Source organism: Oreochromis niloticus, linkage group LG12, assembly GCF_001858045.2.
Source record: "Oreochromis niloticus isolate F11D_XX linkage group LG12, O_niloticus_UMD_NMBU, whole genome shotgun sequence".
Classification (NCBI taxonomy): Eukaryota; Metazoa; Chordata; class Actinopteri; order Cichliformes; family Cichlidae; genus Oreochromis; species Oreochromis niloticus.
Window position 1 is genome coordinate 16,439,672 of NC_031977.2, and position 22,394 is coordinate 16,462,065.

The following is a 22,394-nucleotide window of genomic DNA, read 5'->3' on the forward strand; positions in this document are numbered from 1 at the left end:
TCTTAAACAGACTTTAGCTAACAAACATAAAGCGAAATACAGGATTCTTTCTTTGCAGCCGCTCACTAAGTTGCTGTGTGAAATGCACAGACACAATAACAGCAGCACTGAGTCACACAGAACCAGCTTAATTCATAGGAGTAATTAAAATTCTGTTTTAGTCTGCATTTCTTTTATTGGTTTGGCTGTCCCAGGTTAATGGTCCTTTGCCTAATACTTCCTTAGAAGTGTGCTACTGCTACCCATCTGTTCTGCACAGAAATGGAAAGCTAGACAGCTGTGTTTTTATATTTTGACAGGGAATGAGATAGATGAGCTTTTTTGGGTGGGGGAAATGACGCTGTTTTGTTCAAATGTAGTGCCAAAATTATTAAGGAATAACTGTCATCAGCTCTTATTTTCTTTATCTTATTTGTCACAGTCTGAGAGGCTGTGTTGGTCTGAGACTGAAATTGCCCAGTGCCCTCTGGCTCACACACACACTTTTTTTATTCAGCGTTAAAATTCACTGTAATAAATGGCAAATAGTATGTGTCTGTGACTACAATGAACACAGCATCACTCCTTAGTCACCACAGGCTTCTGCGTTTTGCCACAGTGAAGTGAGCTGTCATCAACTGTCATCAGCTGTCTCATTTTTTTTATACAAGCTCACCAGAAATTACAGGCGAGTGGCATTTTTTTTTAACCGGTGCTGACAGATCGAAGACAAAGACTGTAGGGAAGCATAGATGTGGCGGGTGTAATATTACTCACAGGTCTCTCAAACTTGCTGCAGTTGTGAATTGAGAAGAAGAACCAGCCGGTGTGATAGGCTGAGGTTTCTTCCAGTCAATCAGTATTCCTCAGAAATGTAAAATTCTGTCAGCGACTATCACCGAGACAAGCTTGTGTTGACACCATCAAGTCTTCTGCACTGATATTGAAGAGACGGGATCCTTAAAGAGCCACTGTGGTTATTTTGAGTTCACCGTTAATAACATCGGTTTTTGTAAAACACTCTATATATATAGACTTTGTATCCAAGAAAGTCCAGTGATTTGAAAATCGACACGCTGTCAAACATGCTGCTGCTTTGCCAAAAAAAAATATTCAGGAAAATATTGAAAATGCATCCTCTGGCCATTTCATTAGTTACACTGATGCAATTGGTTATTATTAACCCAATATTTTATGTGGAAATCAGATAGAAGTAACTCAGAGCATTTAGCCATTTAGACACGGTCAGGAGGAGCTCGTGCAGTTTAAAAAGAGAATCAGAAAGGGTAAGAAAGGTGATCTGAGTGACTTTGACTGTAATGTGGTTGTTGGTGCCAAACAGGTATTTCAGAAACTGCTGATTTACTGGGTTTACAATGGTCCACATAAAGAGAAAATATCCAGTGAGCAGCATTTCTCTGGTTGAAAATGCTATGTTGATGGCAGAAGTCAGGAGAATGGCCAGACTGTTTCAACCTGACAAGAAGGCAACAGTAACTCAGATAACCACTCATTACATTCAAGGTATGCAGGAAAACATCTTGAAGCTGATGGGCAACAGCAGAAGAAGACCACGCCGGGTGTCAGCTATGAACAGGAAACTGTGACAACATGAACTCACCTGCATGGAACAAGAGAAGATTGCAGAAACACTGTGTGTTCTGATGAGTCTCAATTTCACCTGTCATGGGGTCAGAATTTGGTGTAAACACGAAAGCATGGGCCCATCCTGTCTTCTATCAACAGTGCAATGATGTCGGGGATATTTTCTTGGCACATTTTGGCACTGATACTACCAGTTGAGCTTTGTTTAAATGCTACAGCCTATCTGAGTAGTGTTGCTGACCATGTCGATCGCTTTATGACCACAGTTTCTTCTGATCCCTGCTTGTAGCAGGTTAACTCACCATGTCACAAAGCTCACATCATATCAGACTGGTTTCTTGAAAAGAACAAGTTCACTGCACAGATGCCAGACCAAATAAGGATGTTAGTATGGACCACAACCTTAGAGGAATGCTTACAAAATCTTGCTGAATCTATGCCACAAATATTTAAGACAGTTCTGAAGGCAAAACGGGGTTCAGTGTTATGCTAGCAAGGTGTACCTAATGAAATGGCCACTGAGCATATACTCTATCAAAATGAGCTGTCCGGGAAAGCTACTGAAGATACTGGTCTGTATGTAATGAATCTGGTTTGTGGGTGCTGAGTAGGATCTATGGAAGCCATTCGTCATTTTCCTCTTTCTTAGTGCCTCTTTTTCCTCTTGGCTCACCAAGCTGCTTTACACTGGCACCATATTGACAGTTTGCACAGTGTGGGCAGACTGGATATGGGGTGTACAATTGATTAAATGTTCTATTTGGACACAGACTTTTAGAATAAGATGGATGGCCCTGAAAGAAAAGATACAAGGGGGTGAACTGAACTCGAGGACATGCATGCTCACAGGGACTTGCACCTCTATATACAGTGTCTGAAAATAAAGCTAGAATTTCATCTTCAACCTATCTGGGTTTTTTTCTACTCCACAGATAAACCTGCAGAGGAGAATGAGGGTCACGGGCCTAATTACCCAGGGTGCAAAGCGTATCGGCAGCCCAGAGTACGTCAAGTCTTACAAAGTAGCCTACAGTGATGACGGGAAGACCTGGAGAACATACAAAGTCAAGGGCAAAGATGAGGATATGGTGAGACACTTGTACGGGCACACAGACATAGGCGTACGCATCCATCGTCACCCATTGCTTCTTGTTCTGTGGTAGACAGACGAAATACACACTCATACATGCGCACACATGGACTAGAGACTGTGCACTCAGTCAAGGACAGGGTGGAGGACATGATGAGATGGCTTTTTAATTAGCTAGCGCACACCGGGCCCATCCTGCTGCCCCTTACCCCCCTCCACTTTTATGACTTCTAGATTGAATTTTTATACTATTTGGGGATGAACAGCCACCAAATAGGCCACAGAGCATTCTATCATTCCTGACAGCAAGCCACGGCTGTCCTCTCTTTGGCCGAGCTCCGAAACAACCAGACCTCCAAACTTATTATCAGATATGTTGTCAGATTTGTATGCTCTACGTCTGGACTTCGATATTATGTGCTCATTTAGAGCTCTTTCTTTTTTTGCTCAGTCAAAGCTAGACACGGCTATGACATGTCTGTGTTTGTTTGTACATCTTTCGCTCCAATCATATAGTTTCTGTCAGGCTATCTTCAGCGATTTGGATGAAACACTCCAGAAGGTAAAGTGATATAATTGGAGCACTAATTTAAAACACACCACTGTTCTTATGAATTACTGGCTCAAATGGTGCGACAAATTGTCTATTTTTCCCTGTAATTCTAGCTCATTGACCTTGAATGACAGCAATTTGTTGAGCGTGGAGTAGACACTAGAGACAGCGGCGGATAGACTGCCACATTATTGAAAACTGATCTGCTTCACCATCCTCCCCCGCCCCCCATCTGCTGTTATTTCATCCCTTGCAACAGATTTTCAGAGGAAATGTCGATAACAACGCTCCATCAGCCAACTCCTTCACCCCTCCCATTGAAGCCCAGTACGTGCGCATTTACCCCCAAGTCTGCAGGAGGCACTGTACTTTACGCATGGAGCTGCTCGGTTGTGAGCTAACAGGTGAGTGAGCTTTCTTTATCCAACTGAATACACTAATCACCATCATTATCATAAATAAATCATCCATAATTTGGAAATCCACTCCAGTATGCCTCTTGCACAGTTGTTCCTCTGTTTTTTTAAATAGTGTCAGCACTGAATCCTTTTTCAGGAGGCCTGGGGTTGGATGTAAAAAAACAAAACAGTTTAGAGCCAATCTGTTTTTGTTGTCGCCAGGTTGTTCTGAACCACTGGGTATGAAGTCAGGCCATATCCAGGACTATCAGGTCACAGCCTCCAGCATCTTCAGGACGCTCAACATGGACATGTTCACTTGGGAGCCTGGGAAAGCCCGTTTAGACAAGCAGGGCAAGGTCAACGCTTGGACAGCTGGTCATAGTGACCAGTCGCAGTGGCTACAGGTAAGATATAATCTGAGCCAAGTCTGTTATCTGTTGCAGCTACTGTAGAGATAAATCAATGTATTAGCAGCAAAATGAACAACAGACACCCCTGTTCTTGCAGATAGCTGGCTTTCACTCTGATGAAGGATTAGCTCTTACCTCCCTGGCATAGTAATTGATGGTTGTGCATGGTAATGCATGCCAATGGATTCAATTATATTTCATAGGGAAGGACTTCACTGTTCATGCCAGTTGAGAATTAAATTATCTCTTAAAAAACCACCTTTGTTAGCTGCTTCTCAGTATCCTTCTTGGAAACAGTCAGTAATAGGTTGTAAATTCTGTTTATTTCCATGTCAGTCTTTCTGAATCCAACACCCACACTGCCTCAGTTGGAAGAGTTGCGCCCTGTTATCTCTGGCTGCAGTCCAATGCTTTCTATCTCTATGAAACCGGCCCATCTATTTGTTTTCATTACAGAAGTGAAGGCTAAACATGTCTCCTGAAAGGGACAAGACAAGTCTCTAAGTGAACGTTTACCTCCCAGTCTTTCTGTTTAACAATATGTGAGATTGATGGTGGCTGAGGGAGTTTCAGATGGATATCAATAAGGCTCAGTCAGGCTTAGAATTCCCTTACGTATGGCCTCATATATTGGATTTTTTTTTTTTTTTGGTTTCTTATACAAAAAAGAAAAGTCATAAATGCTTTTTGCTTTTAAAGTGAGAAACCAGATCTTACTTCATGCTGTAAAAGTGATAGCATAGAAGAAAATGTGATGTGGATTATCTCATCAGGGAATTGAAGATCAGTGATTTCTTTGATTTCTTGGCCTTTCTCGCGGACTCGCTCGCACATACCCCCTCCCTATCAGTGACACAGTTAACGCTCTGTAGTCATACCGACTGGTCTGGTCTGTTATTAGATTGGTCGGGTTCTGATTCAGACATGGTTTTTATTACGCTGAAAGCTTTTTTTAGACGGTGACGGCACACAGGGCTGTGTGTCGGTGGAGACAGGTACTTAGGCGGGCTCCATCCATGCTAGGGAGTTTGGCTAAGCAAAATTGATTGCTCTGGGTAAAAGAAAACTTGCAGTCTCATATTACATGCTGTGCTGGCAGGAAAGAGGAGATGCCATACAGATGAAGTGAGAAAATCAATGGCTCCCATTGCCAAGAACCATTTCTGTGCGCATGAGCAGAAACAATATCCAGCTTTTAAAAGTCGACATTTAAGAGTTCTGTACTGTAAAGTATGTTGATGAGGCTGTTGGTAATGACTGTTTTGAATATTTAGCGATCATCTTATATGCATTTGTTTAGCTCCTGCTATAATCAGTGTCTTCTTTCTACTCGTTGCCATGGCAAATAATTGATTCAGAGTGGCGTTACTGAATGACTTAAAACCTCACAGACTAATGGAATTAATCAACCTTAATGATATAATAAGTATTCCTATTAATCCAGAAAACTGTTCTTTTGCAGATTGGACACAGTGAAAAACCCTCTTTATGCATCAGAGTACATAATATAATATAATATGGATTGCTTAATGTATACAACAGAAAAGACGTGATGATGCACAGATTTTGTCGGAAGGCCTTTTTTCTTATCAGAATATCCACACATTCCTAATAGATATTGGCATGCCAGCTCCGCAAGCTGTGACAATAGGTAGGAGGGAGGTAACAATAAATGCACATTTGTCAAGCCTGATGTCACCTTGCACTCAGTGCAGGAACAGTTTACTATGTTCAGACTGATAACTAATCACCACTCAGTACCCAAAGCTGAGATATCTGTAGCGGTACCTAAGCCGTGGCTCAGTAAAACAGCTTTTAGACCAAAGATGCCCAAATATGCCAAACCTAACACAGTTACACTCAAAGAAACAGCGAGTCCTAGAGAAAGTCGCTGGAACATCGCAGCACAAATTACCGTGCTGTTAAACTGCTGTTTGCAATCGAAGTGCAGCCAGTTAGTTTGAGGACAGCTCAAAGTAAATGTTCAACAGCTGTAAATGTTTGTAAAGTTGGACCTAATCTATCACTCTACATTAGGCTAGGCGAATCTGAAATTGGATAGATATAGTTTACACAAAAGTAACTGATGAATCCTGGAGGGCTACTGATGTAGCGACTTCCTCCTTATCAAAGTAGCACAGGCAATTGTCAAGCCTGTAAGACTTTGGTCTGGAGAGAGCATATCAACCAACCAATTTGGAGCCCTAAATAGTAAGACATTTCTCCACCTAGTAATCACGTCTGTTATCATCATTTGATCTAACTGCACAATTAACATTCTGAAGTTAGCAACAGCCTTAATATTTTTTATATTAAGGCTGCTATTATATTCCTTTTCATTTTGCCACAGAAAGCTTTTAAGTAAAGAAAAAAAATCACCAAGAGCTGGACCTTTTGGTCACCTTCCAAGTTGAAGCTATTCTATTCTGACAGGGGATAAAATTACACAGGGGGAGACTAAACCAGAAAATTTCAAGATGTTTTCAAGAGAGGAGCTGAAGCTGTCAGACGAGGCTGCCAAATGTTTCGAGCTGGCATAAGCTGATTAGTTAATTATGCACATTAACATGTCCACGTTGCAGAGAGAACGTGATAGAGAGACAGTTGCTACTTTTCAGTTTCATAACTGTTCTGTTAAAGCAACAAGTGTACTGCAAATTTTCTGACAAGCACTGCTCGGGACTGTGGAGAGTTTTTATGGTGGATTATGATAAACAAGCCCCAGACAAACAAGTACACAAGGCTGGAATGAAGTGGGATTGTCTCTTCCCTCATATTTAATTTGGTTGCAGTTAACAAATGACTTGGCAAGAGTTTTGAATTCTCCATTTGTATCTCTGTCATAGGCAGCACTGAGGAGGTTTTACATTTTATTGCTATTTGTATGTTGGTTATTTGTTGACACTCAGCTGCAGTATTGGTATTGGCATGCCTTTGCACTTAGAAGAAGTCACAGAAAGTTCAGGAATTTAAACAGAAATTTAAAACTCTTCTACACAAGGAATTGCAACTTTTTCTTGGATTATTCCTAATATTGGGGAACTACATTGCAATGGGCTCAAGTAAATAATTATTAAATGTAACCACACAGTACATTAGTAAAACATGTAATACACTAATCTATGGTGTTTTGTAAGCATGGCCTTGTGTAGACATAGATAGCACCAAATACATCACTTAATTTGCAACTTGTTATATTTATTTGTATCCTGCAAAGGTTACAAAACAAGTTATGAAACCAATTCCGGTCCGGTGGTTCATTTGTTATCCCCCGTCTCCATGGTTTTCACACCCAATTATCTCCTTAAAATGATGAATATGTGTGGTGTGTGGCTGTGGCACCCTGATAATCACCTCTGTCTCTGATGATGCAGAGTGAGCGAGGTTTGTGTGAAAACTTTGAAAGAAGAACAGTAACTCCCTTTTTACAACTGGCGCTAATCGTTTACCCAACAAACAGTGGTTGTTGCTAATAAATGCACTGTTTCTCTAATGCAGTAGTGTTGTAGCAGGTGTAACATTATATCCTTTTTACACTGACAAGTCATCATGGTCTTGACCAGCGACTCCCAGAGCGTGGGTCACAGCTCACTGGTGAGCTATGAAAAAACTGCAGGTGGACCACAAGTAGTTATTTACAATAAATGGAAATCCTTTTCATTTTCCTATGTGTAATTCATTTTCAAATTGCTGTAAATTTTAAAGATAAAAATTAAAATAAGATGCATGCATCAGATACATGAAGTAATGCTATTAGTGGGGATTCAAACTCAACGAAGCTAATCATTGCAAGGTTTTTGTTTTAGTGGAAACAAAAACGAGAAGAAAAACTTTTTTCCTTTGTCTTGTGAACAATCATCAAAAATAAGAAAACCAAAGAAAAACATAGGCCTGCGTCTGATATTATTATTTACATCTAAACTTAGAGTCTAGCATTAGCATTTATGAATTCAAACACGGCATCAGTGCTTCAGAGTTTCTGCGGTTTCTGTAAGTAAATCGCACCAATCCATCTGTTTACTCTGTATTAGACAGATTTGCCCAGATATTATCACTGTTTAGTTTGTAACACGGGCTTATTGAATGAAGCGCATTGAAGTTGCAGGATCGTAAAAATCAGGAAGAAAAATGAGCAACCATAAACTAACATGCAGAGCAGAGCACACATAATTAGTGTGAACTATGATAGTGCGGGTTTACTTAGGCAGATGCTGATGAGGTAAATATTGAAAGTGCAGCAGGTGAAGTACTGCTTACTCATGGGGGGGAGAAGTGCCTCTCTGTTGGAGCACACGGGACCGAGGAGAAAACACACTGCGCGATTACAAACAAAGATGGGGTAACAAGTTAAAGAACTGCCAAAGAGAGCTGGGATCAAGGTAGCACTAGTTTACAAGCATACATTTCGTCAGTGCCAATATTATGCGCAGAAATCAAGTATCAGTTTAAAAAAAAAAAAAAGCTATAGCACTCTCATCCTCTCTGTTGATCCTAAGAATTTGGAATGATACTACCAGTACAGGAGGTTTGGGAAGTTGGCAATTATCATAAAGCACTGCAGGTATATGACAGAATTGGGTTGCAGCCATTTATTTCTTGACATTGGCTAAATGAGTCTGTGTAGTCAATGCTCACTAAAAATGATGAAGGCCAGCCAGGAGATAGTTTTCCCTCTCCCGCTTTTTGGCTTTGACAAAGTTCCAGTCTGCCACCAAGAGACGTCAGAGAGAGACACTCATCCACGGACAAACATTTTGAAAATAGCGAGACAGTAGGACAGCAGATTACATCATCTAGTTCTGGTTTATGTTTTTATCCATTACCTTCATTCATGAATCACTATGAAATAAATACCAAGCTATGTGAACAGTTTGACTCCCTGCAGACACTCAGTACTTTGTATATGGATGTTGATAGCAGTAATTGGTGGTTTTGACCATTGCCCTGTTTAAATCACAAGAAATGATCCATGTTGAAAGAGCAGTCCTGACCTATGAAGAAGAAGACATTACCGGCATGAAAAGAAGCAGGTTAGATGAACTTTTTATCTGAAGTCTTCTTCATTTAAATGAGCATTGCTTTAATTCGTGGACCTTAAAAAGTCATATTGTAGCAGGGGTTAGTGATCCGGTTATACTGCTGTGTTTTTTAATGGAAAAAAATACTTTTCACTCTATTGAGTACCTCTTTGTGATTTGCATACTTAAGAAACACTTCAAAAGTTTAAAGGATCCCTCAATGTCATGGAGACAATGGCAATACTACCTTAGCATACTTAAGGCATTTCGTACAGTATTAATGCCTTTTAAGCAAGTAAGATTTCCAGAGAGAGAAGCGTAAAAGCCACTAAGCACTGTTCATCCGAGGCAAGTGGATATATTTAATTCATGGTCCAATGCTCTTAATATGAAGCACTTCTGGAATCCAAAGTCTATCAGCACCAAAAAGGAATGGCAGGGGTTATACAGTACCGGAGGAGACTCCCAGCAGGATGAATGTGAGAGATTAGTCTTGTCGTGTTAAGACTAGGCACAGTACAAGCAGCACTTCAGATAGATACAAGCCAACGTTTAAATGGGATGATCATTCTGTTGCTCAGCTGTTACTCAGATGTTCTTCTTCTCGCCTTATCCTCATCTTGAGATTCATGAAGCACTCTCTGTTTCATTAATGTTCTCAGTGTTCATTCATAGTAACCCTATAAATGGCTTGCTGTGGGTGGTTGACTATTACAGGGACAGTGGTGTGGCAGATCATTGCTTCACAGCAACAAGGCCCCGGGTTTGCTTATTCTATCCAGGTACTGCAGCTTCTCCCACAGTCCATAGACATGCATGTTGGGTTAACCGGTGACTCTCAATTGGCCATAGATGTTAATGTGAGCATGAGTGGCTGCCTTTCTGTGTAAGCCCTGAGACAGAATGGTGACTTGTTCAAGGTATATCCCGCTTCTCACCATGTGACGACTGGGATAGGCTCCAATCCTACCGTGACATTGCAGAAGAAAAATGGCTAGATGGATGGATGATTAAGAGCACTCAGGACACTCAGAAAGCAAATATTTAGATTAAAAAACATTTTGCTAAAAGCAGTATTCATGATTTTTACCAGAAAGTGTAATTTTTTAATAGGTTGCAGTTCCTAACAAACAGTGGTAAATAAGATCAAATAAATGTTGTTATGTTGTCATTGAGCTTGTCTTTATCTCACCCACTCTCGCAGACAAGTTAACCTCAGTAAAGGTCAATGTCGCAGTTGGTAATGTTGTATTTATAAACTAAGGAATTAAAATGATATCTCAAAAAAGGCGCGTGATATCCCACCAAAAAAAGGCGCTGCACTTACCTCATTTGACAGCATCAGTGCATCTCAAACGTCTGAAGTGGTTTTCAGAACACACAAACATATCTGCGGATATCCGTTGGTTCATTAGAGAGAATTGTGTAAAATTATATTAAAGTCAGTAAATGAATTTCAGATACAGTAGTTACTGATTCTAATCCTGCAATTTTTTTGTTTATTCTTGAAAAGCATTCATCAATTTTTAAACCTCTGAGAGTGTAATTTATAGTGCAATTCAAAATGCACTTGTAATAAAGTGCATTAATTAATGTACTGTTGAAGAAAATCACCCACAGTGTTCGTTCATAAAGCATTAGTACACGTTGACACTTCACACTTTTTCTCATGTGGGTCAAAGACAAGAGCACACAATAAGTAGATGTGATGCAAGATTGAGTCCTGCTCAGTGCCTGTGAGCATGCATTTGATATAATCAAACCGGGTATTATCATTTCACCAATTTTGCCGAGCGCAGCTTCCTAATCAAATCGCTGCTTCAAATACAGCGCTGCTGACAACAAACTCTATTTCTTTTAATCAATAGAATTAGCTGGGTGTTTGTCTCATCCATCCACAGAGGAGAATGGCTTTAATTTGTCCCATTGAAACTCTCATCTCTTCTTGAGTGTTTATGCAGCAAAGATGAAGTGTGTCCTTTCTAAAAAAAAAAAAAAAAAAAAAAAGAGTAAAGAAAAAAAAACAGAAAAGCTGCCTCAGAGAGAGTAAAGGCATTGTGGCATGAAAGGATTTAAGAGGGATTCTTATTGTCTAGCATAGCAATGATCATGTCTTTATTTCAAGAACAAAAGACCAGCACTTTGTTGCAAATACTTGCATGAGACAGTAAGAATTCACTGGGAACTTTAAAGGGTGAGTCGCTGTCTTCTGTGTCCTTCAAGTATGATCCCCTCTGCAGTGGAAGATTTCTTTTTACAACAAATATTAGGCAGCACAAACGTGGTATCCTCTTAATCCAGCATTTTTTTTTTATTACTGTCATATTGATCTGGTTGAAACTAGATAAAGGCACTTGTCCCTGCAGATTGGACTATTCAGCATTCTAATCACATTCTTTATTTTTCCTGGCTGTGCAGCTTTTTGTCGTTATTTGTCCTACTGCACTAAATACAAAACTGAATCGATAGCAGCGGCGCCTGTAGCTAAGTTTTCTTTCTGAACTAATTGAAGAAAGCGACTGCTACAGGGCAAACATCTCCAATTGGTTTCTGTTTCAGATGCCGCTGAGAAGCACATAACCATGGACTCTATGAACAGCGATCTGCCAGGCTGCATCCACACTTGTCGATGGGGATTTTATCCAACATAATATTAGCCAATCCTTTTTCTGCGTAAATATTTATATTGCTTAGTTTTATTTGTTAGTCGTGCTTGCCTAAGCTTGGGCTGCGGCACTGCCTGCTGGTTCCGATTTTGAAAGCCATGTTAACAGATGACCGCTGCTCCAAATCCCACTGCCAGCGCTTTAGCTGACGTGCCATCTCAGTTGCAGAAAGGCAAATTGAAATTTGCACCGTGTAGCTACGGGCGGTGCGTGAATGATTTTACAAGTTGGGAAGTTTTTTTGTTGTTTTTTTTTTTGTTGAATATTAAATGGAATCGCTCTGGGCTCTTATCAGACTTCAGTAGAAAAAGCATGTCAGATGGGACACATCTGCTACTGCATATCTAACTGCTGGCTACCCAACTATAATATAATCTGAATAGACATAAAAGTAACTGTTGATTCAAAAATAAAAAATTTCTCCCACATCTGTTGCTAATTCTATTATTTTGACACCATTATCCAAGAACTCAAAAAACAATTTGCACACTAGCTGAAAACATGCCCGATGTAAATTCAGTGGAAGCGTTATTGTGCCTCACTTCCACCTTGTCCAATACGACTCTTTCTTGGCTATTTTGTTCAGGTTCCCTGCAGCTAGTGTGCTGATTCAATTAGCTTCCAAATGAAGTTATAGAAGGGATGGTAAATCCATCTGCTTCTCTGATTCATTTGAGTGCGTTCTTTTTAGTGTTTCTTCCCTCCCACCACGTCCTTAAATGTACAGATCTAAAATCTGTGTAAAATAACTCATTTGTTCTTATTATCAAAGGAAGCCATCTTATCCTTCAGCACCACATCCTCTCTCTCTTTCTTCCTCTGTTCCTCTCATTCCTTCTGACCTAACGCAGGATGCATTTATCTGTTTTATCCCGGGATGATTGATTCATGAGTCGGCAGCAGAGCATGCCGTGGTTCTGCAGGAATTGTCGGAAGTGAAGGTGCCAGATCTTAAATCGGTGCAGCAGAGATTCGCTGTGTTTTGCATGTGTATCTTGTGGTTTCAGCGTGTCTGGAAGCCATCTTTTGGCACACAGGGGCATCCGCTACTCACATCTGTACACTTAAATCAGACATGATATCCACCCAGGAGAGTATGGACTGAATTTAAGGAGCACTGCTACATGCTAGAGTATTCTGATGAATTTAGAATAGTCTGAAGCCAAGCTGTGGCTGTGTAGATATGATATTGCAGTATGCACTTATGTCCATAAATGAAATCTATTTTCTAATTTCATCACTTCCTCTTTTTATTGCTTATGAGGCACTCCACTTCCTTCTCTTCCATTCTGTGCACTGTGTGTGTTTATATGTGTCCATATGTGTGAGAATTTGATATGAATATTTCATATACCGTGTGAGAAGGAGGAGAAGGAAGCGGGGAAAGTGGTATGATGAGATGTAAGTGCAGCACTCGGAGTAAACATTTTTTTTAAACTGCAACCTCATTTGCACTACCTCCAGAAAGAGTAATCAGCGATAAAATGGAAAACCTTTCTTTAGGTTATTAAATCATTTTACATATTTTACACCTGCTTAATATTTCAACAGTAAGGAGTTCTCTTCCCACCAGCGTGAGTTACAGATTTGAGTTCAGTCAAGATCACACATGGAGACAGAATGCTTTAGATTTTTCGCCGTGAGTAAGTGTCCATCAGATGTCTAGCCACACTGAGCATTAAACAGAGTGTGAAATTCCCCAAGTCCCTTACTAGTGCACCATCAAGACCATTTTTTTACGCGTGTGGATCCGACTCCCACACTTCACTCATTCTGACATGGGAAGCATCTGGCTACAGATGATGTTCTCCGTGCCGTAATAACTCTAAATGATCCAGATGACCATGCTTGATTTCTTTCCTGTTCCTTTTGCCATGACCAATTCCCTGCATCGGTGCAACCATTTAGACTTAACTTGACATGCTGAAGTGAGGCTCCATCTGTTTTATAGCTACAGTATGTGCTCCAAGTTTTCTGAAAGAGGCCTTTTCAGATAGCAGTGCTTGTGCTCTAACCCGCTTGCTTTGATTAAAGTCTGCCTTTGCTTTGGAGCGAAGAATGGAAATTAAATAATCATTTAATAATCTGAATATGCACTTTCTCCTTTAAAGCATGGAGCCGTGCTTTTAAATTGTGGACTGGATAAATGAGGTCTGAAAAACAAAAAGCTGACCTTGCAAGTATTTTTGTTTCAAGCTGTGACTGTAAGGTGGATGCTCATATTTCACTACTAATTTATCAAATAGTTTTTACTCCGTAAGAGGCTGATGCGATATTGCCATCACCCTGCCAGGCAGGCGGGCAACATGAACACCAAAGTTTGTGAATGCAATAACTCGAGAACTAAGTAAGACTTTCAAATTGATACCATAGGTGTAGCTACGAAAAATCTCGGAAGAGTTAGAATCTCAGTGACCTCGACCTCAAGGTTGAGGTCAAAGGTCAGATTTTCTAAAAATCTTGTAGATGTGAAAACTCGTTACTTAGCATTTTGAAATTAATAACATAAGTGTATCTACCAGGAAGCTGAGGGGTACTGTTGACCACCACCAGTATTTTAATAAATGATGGCTATAGGATACGGTACTGTGAAAAAGTCTTCAGCCACCCCTCATTTCTGTGTATTTTTCTAGGAAAATGGGGAAAAAATGCAGCGTCATGTTCTAAAACCTTAAAAAATATTTTTAAAAAGGAAATAAAGTGGAAAAGAAAATGATATGAGGAATATGAAGGACCATTCCTTAGACATCTGGAGTAACTTCCTAACCTGAGGCCCATAATACAAAGCAAGTTTGGTGTAGCCTGGATATTTGTACCATCAGAGTTTGCACAATTCTAACAGGATTAAAGGTCAATATTTGGTATGAGCACCTTTATTCTTCAACACAGCCTGAACTCTCTTAGGCAGTTTTCTAGTACTTTCTTTAAGTAGTCTTCAGGAATAGTTCTGCAGGCTTCTTGTCCGTAATCCAAAGCTCTTCTTTGGATGTTGGCTGCCTTTTTTTTCCCTTACACTCTTTTCTTTTTTCTTTACCTTACACAGCTGCCTCTTTAAGACAACTGTTTTTATGATTTGGTGCTACATAAATAAAAATGAATTGATCAAATTATCCATTTTTGTGAAAGGCTCCTAGTAACAAAGTGCCTAAAGAGCCATCCATCCATTCTCTTCCACTTACCCTTATCAGGGTCACGGGGAGGCTGTAGCCTACCCCAGCTGTCATAGGGCGAGAGGCGAGGTAGACCCTGGACCAGTCTGTAGCAGGGTAACTCACAGAAACAGGCAACCATTCGCACCTATGGCCAATTTAGAATCACCAATAAACCTAACCCCACTAAAGTACATTCCTCATAAAATGGCCAGGCACAATTAAAGAAAGAACTTCAGAAAGTCTGGAAAACATTTGTTTAACATCACTTTAAAGATGACAAGAAATATGAAGACATGAGGAGTGTCTCTTCTTTACTTTTGAACTGTTCATTTATCTCCTGTTATAAATTCTGATGCTGAAATATCAGCAAACAGCTAATTTTAGCCAATACATCCACCCTACCAATATACTGGTCTAGCTCTCTGATTTATTATATATCTAAATATGGATATATTTCTGGATAAACATTCTCATGCCGTGCTAAACTGCCATTCTGTCAGGTTTGGCTGATAGAGTCCAAGTCCACATTTGGAGGTTCATTTGATGGTAAAGGTTGAAGTTTGACAGCCAGAACTTGTCAAGTTTGGGAGATTTCTAATTCGCCTTTTGTTTTCGTCTATTTTTTTTCTTTTGCTACCAAAAATTGCTTATTTAAGTTTGGGAAAATACCAGGGAAAACACAAGGACCCCTACTCCCTGAATGTGAAATGCCAGCAGTGTTTGGCACCGTAGCAATTAAAATTGACTTGATTAACACGATCAAGGCTTAACAGACATGCTGAAATGCTAACTTTAGCAACATTAGCATTCACCGGATAAATGGAAATTATACTGCTGGTGTCGCTAGATAAGATGTGCAAACAAAATTATTTATTTTTAGCAACAAAGAATTTAAATTCAGTTACATGCAGCATTGCTTCATTCGAGTGTGCTGCCAGGAAGACGAGAGGGAAAGGAGTGAAGAGAGTGCAGGGGAGGATGTTTAATGCATGCAATGTTCATGGCATGTATAACTGTTTGCCTTTCAAATTTGTGTGTTTGCAATTCACTGTGAGTTACTGCTTCCCTCTCACTTTGGCTGTAAGATGTGCTTTGAGCAGCCAACCAGCTGACTCTCTGCGACAAACACATGGCACATGAAGACTTTTCTTTCAGGCGACTGCATTTGATTCTTATTTTGACATTTAGAACTTTTGAAATCAATATAGTCCAGTCAAATTAAAAAAGAAAAAATGTCCACGCCCGAGTGTGAACGGTCACGGCCACACTGACCAGCCTGTTATGCTTTCCCTCTGTGACATTGACTTTTGTGTGCTAAATGCTCCAGGGCAGCTTCAAACTGCCTGCAAACCTTCCTTTCAGCGTGTGAGAACTCAGCAGCCATTTATACCTTCTGACATCCCACCACCCCGGTCACAAAAGGTATAAGAAAGGAAGATCCACTATCTGTGAGCGTGTGCGTGTGCACGAGCCATACTGAAATTTGTAGGAGTACGCACATCTCGGTCTGCATGCTAATGCACGGAGCCTGTTAGCTTGTGGACTTGAAATTCTATATAACATGGCTGCGTAAGACAGATGCACCGAAACACAAAACATGATCATTTGTACTGCACTGTGGAGTAGAAAACAACATCACAAGGAAAAAGTGAAGTTGATTGAGCGCTGGTGCGTGGGTTTGTGCGTATCCACGAGGAGGAACGAGAAGAGAATGAGTCATAATTCACTCGTGGAGCAGGAGACCTCCTTAGGTAACATAAACAGAGGTGTAACATTAGGTGAGTTATTGTTCCCTTAAATTATATAATACAACAATATAATCTGAGCTGATTAGAGTTAGTGACAACAGTATTTTATCAAACAAATCACCTAAAAATGAAGTGTACATTTACGGACAAGCTAACACTTCCCCAGATATATACTGTATATTTATCATCCGAGGCAGTCACTAATCCTGCGTGAGGTTATGTCATGCATTTCTGTTTTATTTACAGTAAAGCTTTTTATCATGTTGGTTTTATATACTGACATTTTTACAATAATAAACAAATATATCTGATATCTGATATTCACTTTTCACATTTCTGGGGATGTCACCCAACATGTTTAGAACTATTTCAGAAATTTAAAGGTGATTTGTAAAGCTGTAAATATGTTGCAATTTATTTTTTTAATGCTATCATTTTCACTTTCATGGTACTGGGACAATGTGCTGTCATACGGAGAAAATAAAACACTTTGTAAGCTCAGCGAGACTCAGACCAGTGGTTCATTTTATGAAATAGGCTTAGCCAGCTCACCTCTGTGTGCAGTGGCACATCTTTAAGCTCAGAAAGGTATCATAACACAAACAGGCTCATTTTTGCACTCAGTAAAGAGGTGCTGTACTCACTGAACCATCTGTCTGGAAATTGTCTGCCTGCAGTCTCATCCCTCATTTTTTTTTTTTTTTTTTTTTTAGTAATTTCATGTGTGCTTTTTGGATTAAAGATCTTTTTTTGGAGACAGGTGGTTTGAACCAGTATATAAAAGTGTTTGCCATTTGGCATGTTATGCTGTTTTCAGACAGTATTACATGTCACCAGCTGCCTCTCTGATAACTCATACATAAGTCAATGTAAATGGGCCATTTCTCCGTGTAATGGCTCCCTTATTTGACTTCGCATCAGCAAACAGCAGGAACAGTCTACAAACATCCACAGTGGTTCAACTGTCTGTTGTGATTACTCAGTCCAATATATATCAGTCCACAAAAAGGTACACTGTGACATTAGGTGGCTTTGTTTGGATTGAATTCTTACAAAAATACATCAAACATCCAGTGATAAAAACTGTACAATTGCAGATGACTGACGAGTGTAATTATCAGATTTGTAAGGCGTCTTTTATGTGCTTTCTTACAGTATTGTGTTTATAATCATATTCCTTCGACTGCTCCCTTTAGGGGACTCCACAGTGCATCATCTGCCTCTTTCTCTAGCGTCCTCCTCTGTCACACCAACCCTCTGCATGTCCTCCTTCTCTACATCCATGAATCACCTCTGAGGTCTTCCTCTTTTCCTCCTTTTTCACAGTTAAGCAGCATTATTGAAGAATGTGACAAATAGTTTAAAATGCCTTTGTTATTAGTTTTTGACATTTTCCATTAAACGGTTCTCAAATTTAACTTAATATCTCAGTGTTTCTTGGTTTTAAACTGCTCAGTCAGTTTTTTCCCCTTGTGACTAAGAAATTAGTCGCCAGGAACATCCCTACTCCCAACTAAAATCTTAACACCACCAGCTCTGTCTGCTGTATTTTAGTAATTAGATTTTAGCATTAAAAATGTCATTTCGATTTCAGAGCTTGCACATACTGGTGGATTAACCGTTACAAAAACATGAAAAAAGGGTTTTGGTAATTGCCAATACTTTAGGGTAGCTGTGACATAAATCGTGCATTGGATGGCGGTCTTTCTTTCTTAAAGGTGAGATTAAAACCAAACAACACATCCAAGTTTCTAACAGCTGATTTTACATGAATTGAAAAGGAACCAAGGGAGGACTTTATGGTTGGATGGAGCTTGCATAAAACAGTGATAACAAATTCAATTTAATGCTATGTTTCATTAGCAATGAGAGCCATTAACATTACCAATTAACATATGCAGGACTGACTGCCCCAGTGCAGTTTTGACTGTTATAATGTCTGTAATACGTGAAACAGATTTTAATTTGTTCTTAATTGCATCACACGTGCATTTTTCTCTGACTGCTGAACTTGACACAATTCAACTTGATATTTTCTCAGCATTGTCCTGGTCTCCTTACCAGGCCACGTGCTATTTTATCATGCTACCAACTGAGTTGTAGTAATATGAAAGGATGTTCATGTTCAGCGTGGTCACGTGAAGCATACAGTACATTGTTTAGGTTTTCATGAGTAAGTAAACAAACCTCCTACAGGTAGGTGGAAACTTCCTGTAGACAGAAAAGCACTTTTTAATGTCCTTGTTGCATCTTTAAGCTTTAATGATAGCTGCCCCGTTGTGGGGTTTATGGGCCGTAGCACTGTCCTCCTCATGACTGTGAGTTGAATTCTGAATTCTGCCCTGTAAATATACAGTATACACAAAGACACAACACCTCCCTTAGGCTGCAAAGATTAAACGAGTCTTCGCTGCATACAGTTAAATCAGCACAGCTGGACGAAGAATGTTAGCAGGTTGCTGTATATGTGCACCTACTGTATTCATAATATAGAAAAGCGGGACGTATTCGGCTCCTTATTAAGCTTTCCTCTCGCTGCATTAATCTTCTTTATCCTGCAGTGGCAAAACCATTTCAATAGGAACAGGACATTTCAATACCAACTCATAATGAGCGGGAGAGATAAGTGTTTCTCTGACAGAAGTGCACAAACATTTCCACTTCGCACAAAGCCATCAAAGACAAAATACAAATAAGTAACTGACCCTGTCTCCCTTTTGCCTCTGCGGCTCATGGTTCTGGTAATACTGAGAGCTTAGATATGAGATGAATCTAATTTTGTAATCTCAGACTCAAAAAGCCAAATCCTAAAATAGATTCTCGTGTTTCACTTCTCTGTAAATTGTACGCCACAAGCATTCAGAGATTGCTACAAAGACTTCACACGCTCCTAGTTTGTCTGGGTTAAAAGCTCGTGGAGGAGAGAATGGGGTTGAGAGCGTGATGGAGGAAAGAACAGAAGGTGGGGGCTGTAGGAGAGGCCGTTGCTTTAACAAGCTTATCTCGCTGCCTAATGCAGTTTGGGCCATCAAAGCATTGAGAGGCAGCGACGCTAGGGGCGGTCGTATTTTTTGACCGCTACCTGTGACAGCAATTACTGGTTCCCCTTCAAGCATGCCTTTGTTTGGTGGCAGACTTGAATGCTCGGGTAGAACAAGATTACCTCAATGTTTTGCAACTGCAGCATAATCAAAGCCTCACAATGCAAGGTGCCATGCCCCTCTGAATCAACCGAGCTAGCTCTGCCACCATTTCTTTCTGGACCCTTTATTCAGAAGATGGCGTGACATTATTTTCATTATAACAGAGATGGGTGGGTTTTTTAAAGGTATACATCACAAGAAAATATTCCACAACACTTCCACAGCTTCTCTTAGAAACAGCAATGAGAACTGTGTTGCATTAAAAATAAAGGTCTGCTGGTTGGGATGAGCCGAAGATGAATGACTGTCCGTCATTGGCTGGTTAGCCAATCCCTATGGTCCGTCCCCTGGATCCACCAATAGTGGAGAGGCACCTGCACACTTAGATCCACATACGAGACAACATTACGACAGCAGTCGTAACAGTTATCCAAACCTACGCATGTGTAAAAGTAACGGCACAGTCGGTCGTGCCAAAACATCTCCATCTGATTTTTGTCTGGACTTGGACTTGGCCACTCCAAAACCTTGATTTTATTTTTTTGAGCCATTCAGAGGTAGTTTTGGTGATAAATAACTTTTTAATACATTTAATGTTTACTCAGATTATCTCTGTGTAATGAAGTGACCCAAAGATAACCTGAGTAATTAAAATTTGTTTCAAGATCAAACAAACAGGGAAGGAGACAAAAACTTCTTCACTGTAATCCAAACCTGTGTCTGCTTATGTAGCACAGCACACAGCACAGTGTCATCATTTAAAGCCTCTGTAATACCCAGTACTAAGATTTGCTGTCATCTCATTTGCATTAACACTAAGACAAAACTGTCAGGGTTTGGGGTTTAATTTTAATTCTGCATATTCATGTTGTTTCTTTCAGTTTTATTTTAACAATTTTATAACTTCCTGTTTTTGTCTGTTGTTTTGGGGGTTTTTTCTTCATTTGCATCTTGCTTACCTGATAGTTTTCTGTGCATTTACAGTCCAGTCCCTTGTTGGTTGTGTCAACCTTTGTGTGTAATCCTAAGCTGCATTCCTCTGTTTTGACACTAGTGGTTTTTTATTGTGTTCCTTGCAAATTTAGCTTTTGGTTTACTTGTTTTCTTTGAACTTTGTTGAACCAGCTTCCTGAATTTTTATATTCCTTTGGCTTGTCATTAAGGCTTAGGTTTTGCAAACTACCTGTCAGCCTCTGGTGTCCTGCATTTGTGTGTCTGTTTGCATGTGTGTGTGTTTGTGTGTGTGAGAGAGTTTTGTTTTTTTTTCCCCCTAACTCGTCACAACAGATAATGCAGTCAACTGGAAACTGTTTTGTGATGTGCCAAGCTGCACTGCAGGGTTCTGCAATGTGTCAAAACCAGGAGACGGAGTGAAACTAAACCATACCTCGTGCGTTAGTTTGTTTGCTTATTTGTTTCATCTACGAGGGGGCCCTATTTTGTTTTGTCAGAACAGTGTGACACAGTATAAGTTGGCCTGTGACCAGGCCAATTAGTGTGATGCATGGTTGTCTTGCCGTTGTGTACAGCATATTCAGCAAAAGAAACAACTCTGCATACTTACATTTCTCTCATGCGCTCGCTGCGCCTCTAAATTTTGCCACTATCTATGGCACAGCAAAATGCCAAGTGGAACCCGGTATTTCATCCTCTATTCATAGCAAATTGGTGCCACGTTGATGTATGTGCTAAGTAAGACAGCTTTACTGTTAAATTTGAGTTATTTTGTGGAAAAGGTGCACCAGCTGAACGCAGCTTATTTGATATCACCTACGCAGTGTTGTTATTATGTAGCTGTTAACTGTTAGTTTGCTGTTTATTTAATATAAAATGTCCTCATTTAAAAATGGAAGATGAAAAACAAAATTTACTTTAAAAAAATTGTGTGAATTGCATGTTAAATAACAAGACCAATAAACTTTTTTGTTGGTGTTCTACATAGTTTTCAGGTTTTCACTGTGTTAAATGGGTCTCACATTACACACCCACTGATTCCTGAGAAAAAACAAACTATTAATTAGTAATACTGCACTTAAACCTAATAAAGGTATGCATGGCTTTGCTGAGCACTATATTAAAAATTACTTTCAATCCCTTTCACTTAATGGATGCAATATATATTTAACATAATTGTCATGGTGGTAAAATCTCACCCAAAAAAGCTTGATTATCATCTCCTTGGTCCAAAGTGTAGCCTGTGTCCTGAGATTCTTCTTAACTTCATTTTTTGTTTCAGCCCAACAGTGTTATGTACTTTTCAATATAATAAAGCATAATTGAACATTAAAAAGCCTATAAATGTAACAGTTTGTGTATTTACTGCCTGGAACCCTTGCGCAGTAAATTGTTTGCAACAAATGAGAACCTATTAAAAATTAACCCAAATGGAGCAGTGTGGGTCTCAGAAGCTGCTGCAGCATGCAATTTCTGTTTTGCTGAGGCGAGATTGTGGACTTAGCCTTGTTGTTCAATATTCTGTGAATAATTGAAACCGACTTGACTGGCGCCCGGTGTCTTTATTCAGTAAATCCTCAGATAAAATCGAAAGGAAAAATGCTGACTTAATCCTGAAAACTTAGCATATCTGACACTTTGCTACCTGAGTTTGTTGAGCAATCGAATTTATCAT

The 22,394-nt window shown here is 39.8% G+C and overlaps 1 protein-coding gene across 3 annotated transcripts in view; it reads left to right on the top strand.

Annotated features, from left to right (window-relative positions):
• Nucleotides 1–22,394, top strand: part of edil3a (EGF-like repeats and discoidin I-like domains 3a) — a 125,498-nt gene that overhangs the window by 88,187 nt on the left and 14,917 nt on the right. For all 3 annotated transcript variants that reach the window (XM_005473230.4, XM_005473231.4, XM_005473232.4), the window contains 3 exons: nt 2,517–2,672; nt 3,487–3,631; nt 3,848–4,032. In XM_005473230.4, the coding sequence (XP_005473287.1) occupies nt 2,517–2,672; nt 3,487–3,631; nt 3,848–4,032 (486 nt within the window). The remainder of the gene's footprint in view (nt 1–2,516; nt 2,673–3,486; nt 3,632–3,847; nt 4,033–22,394) is intronic.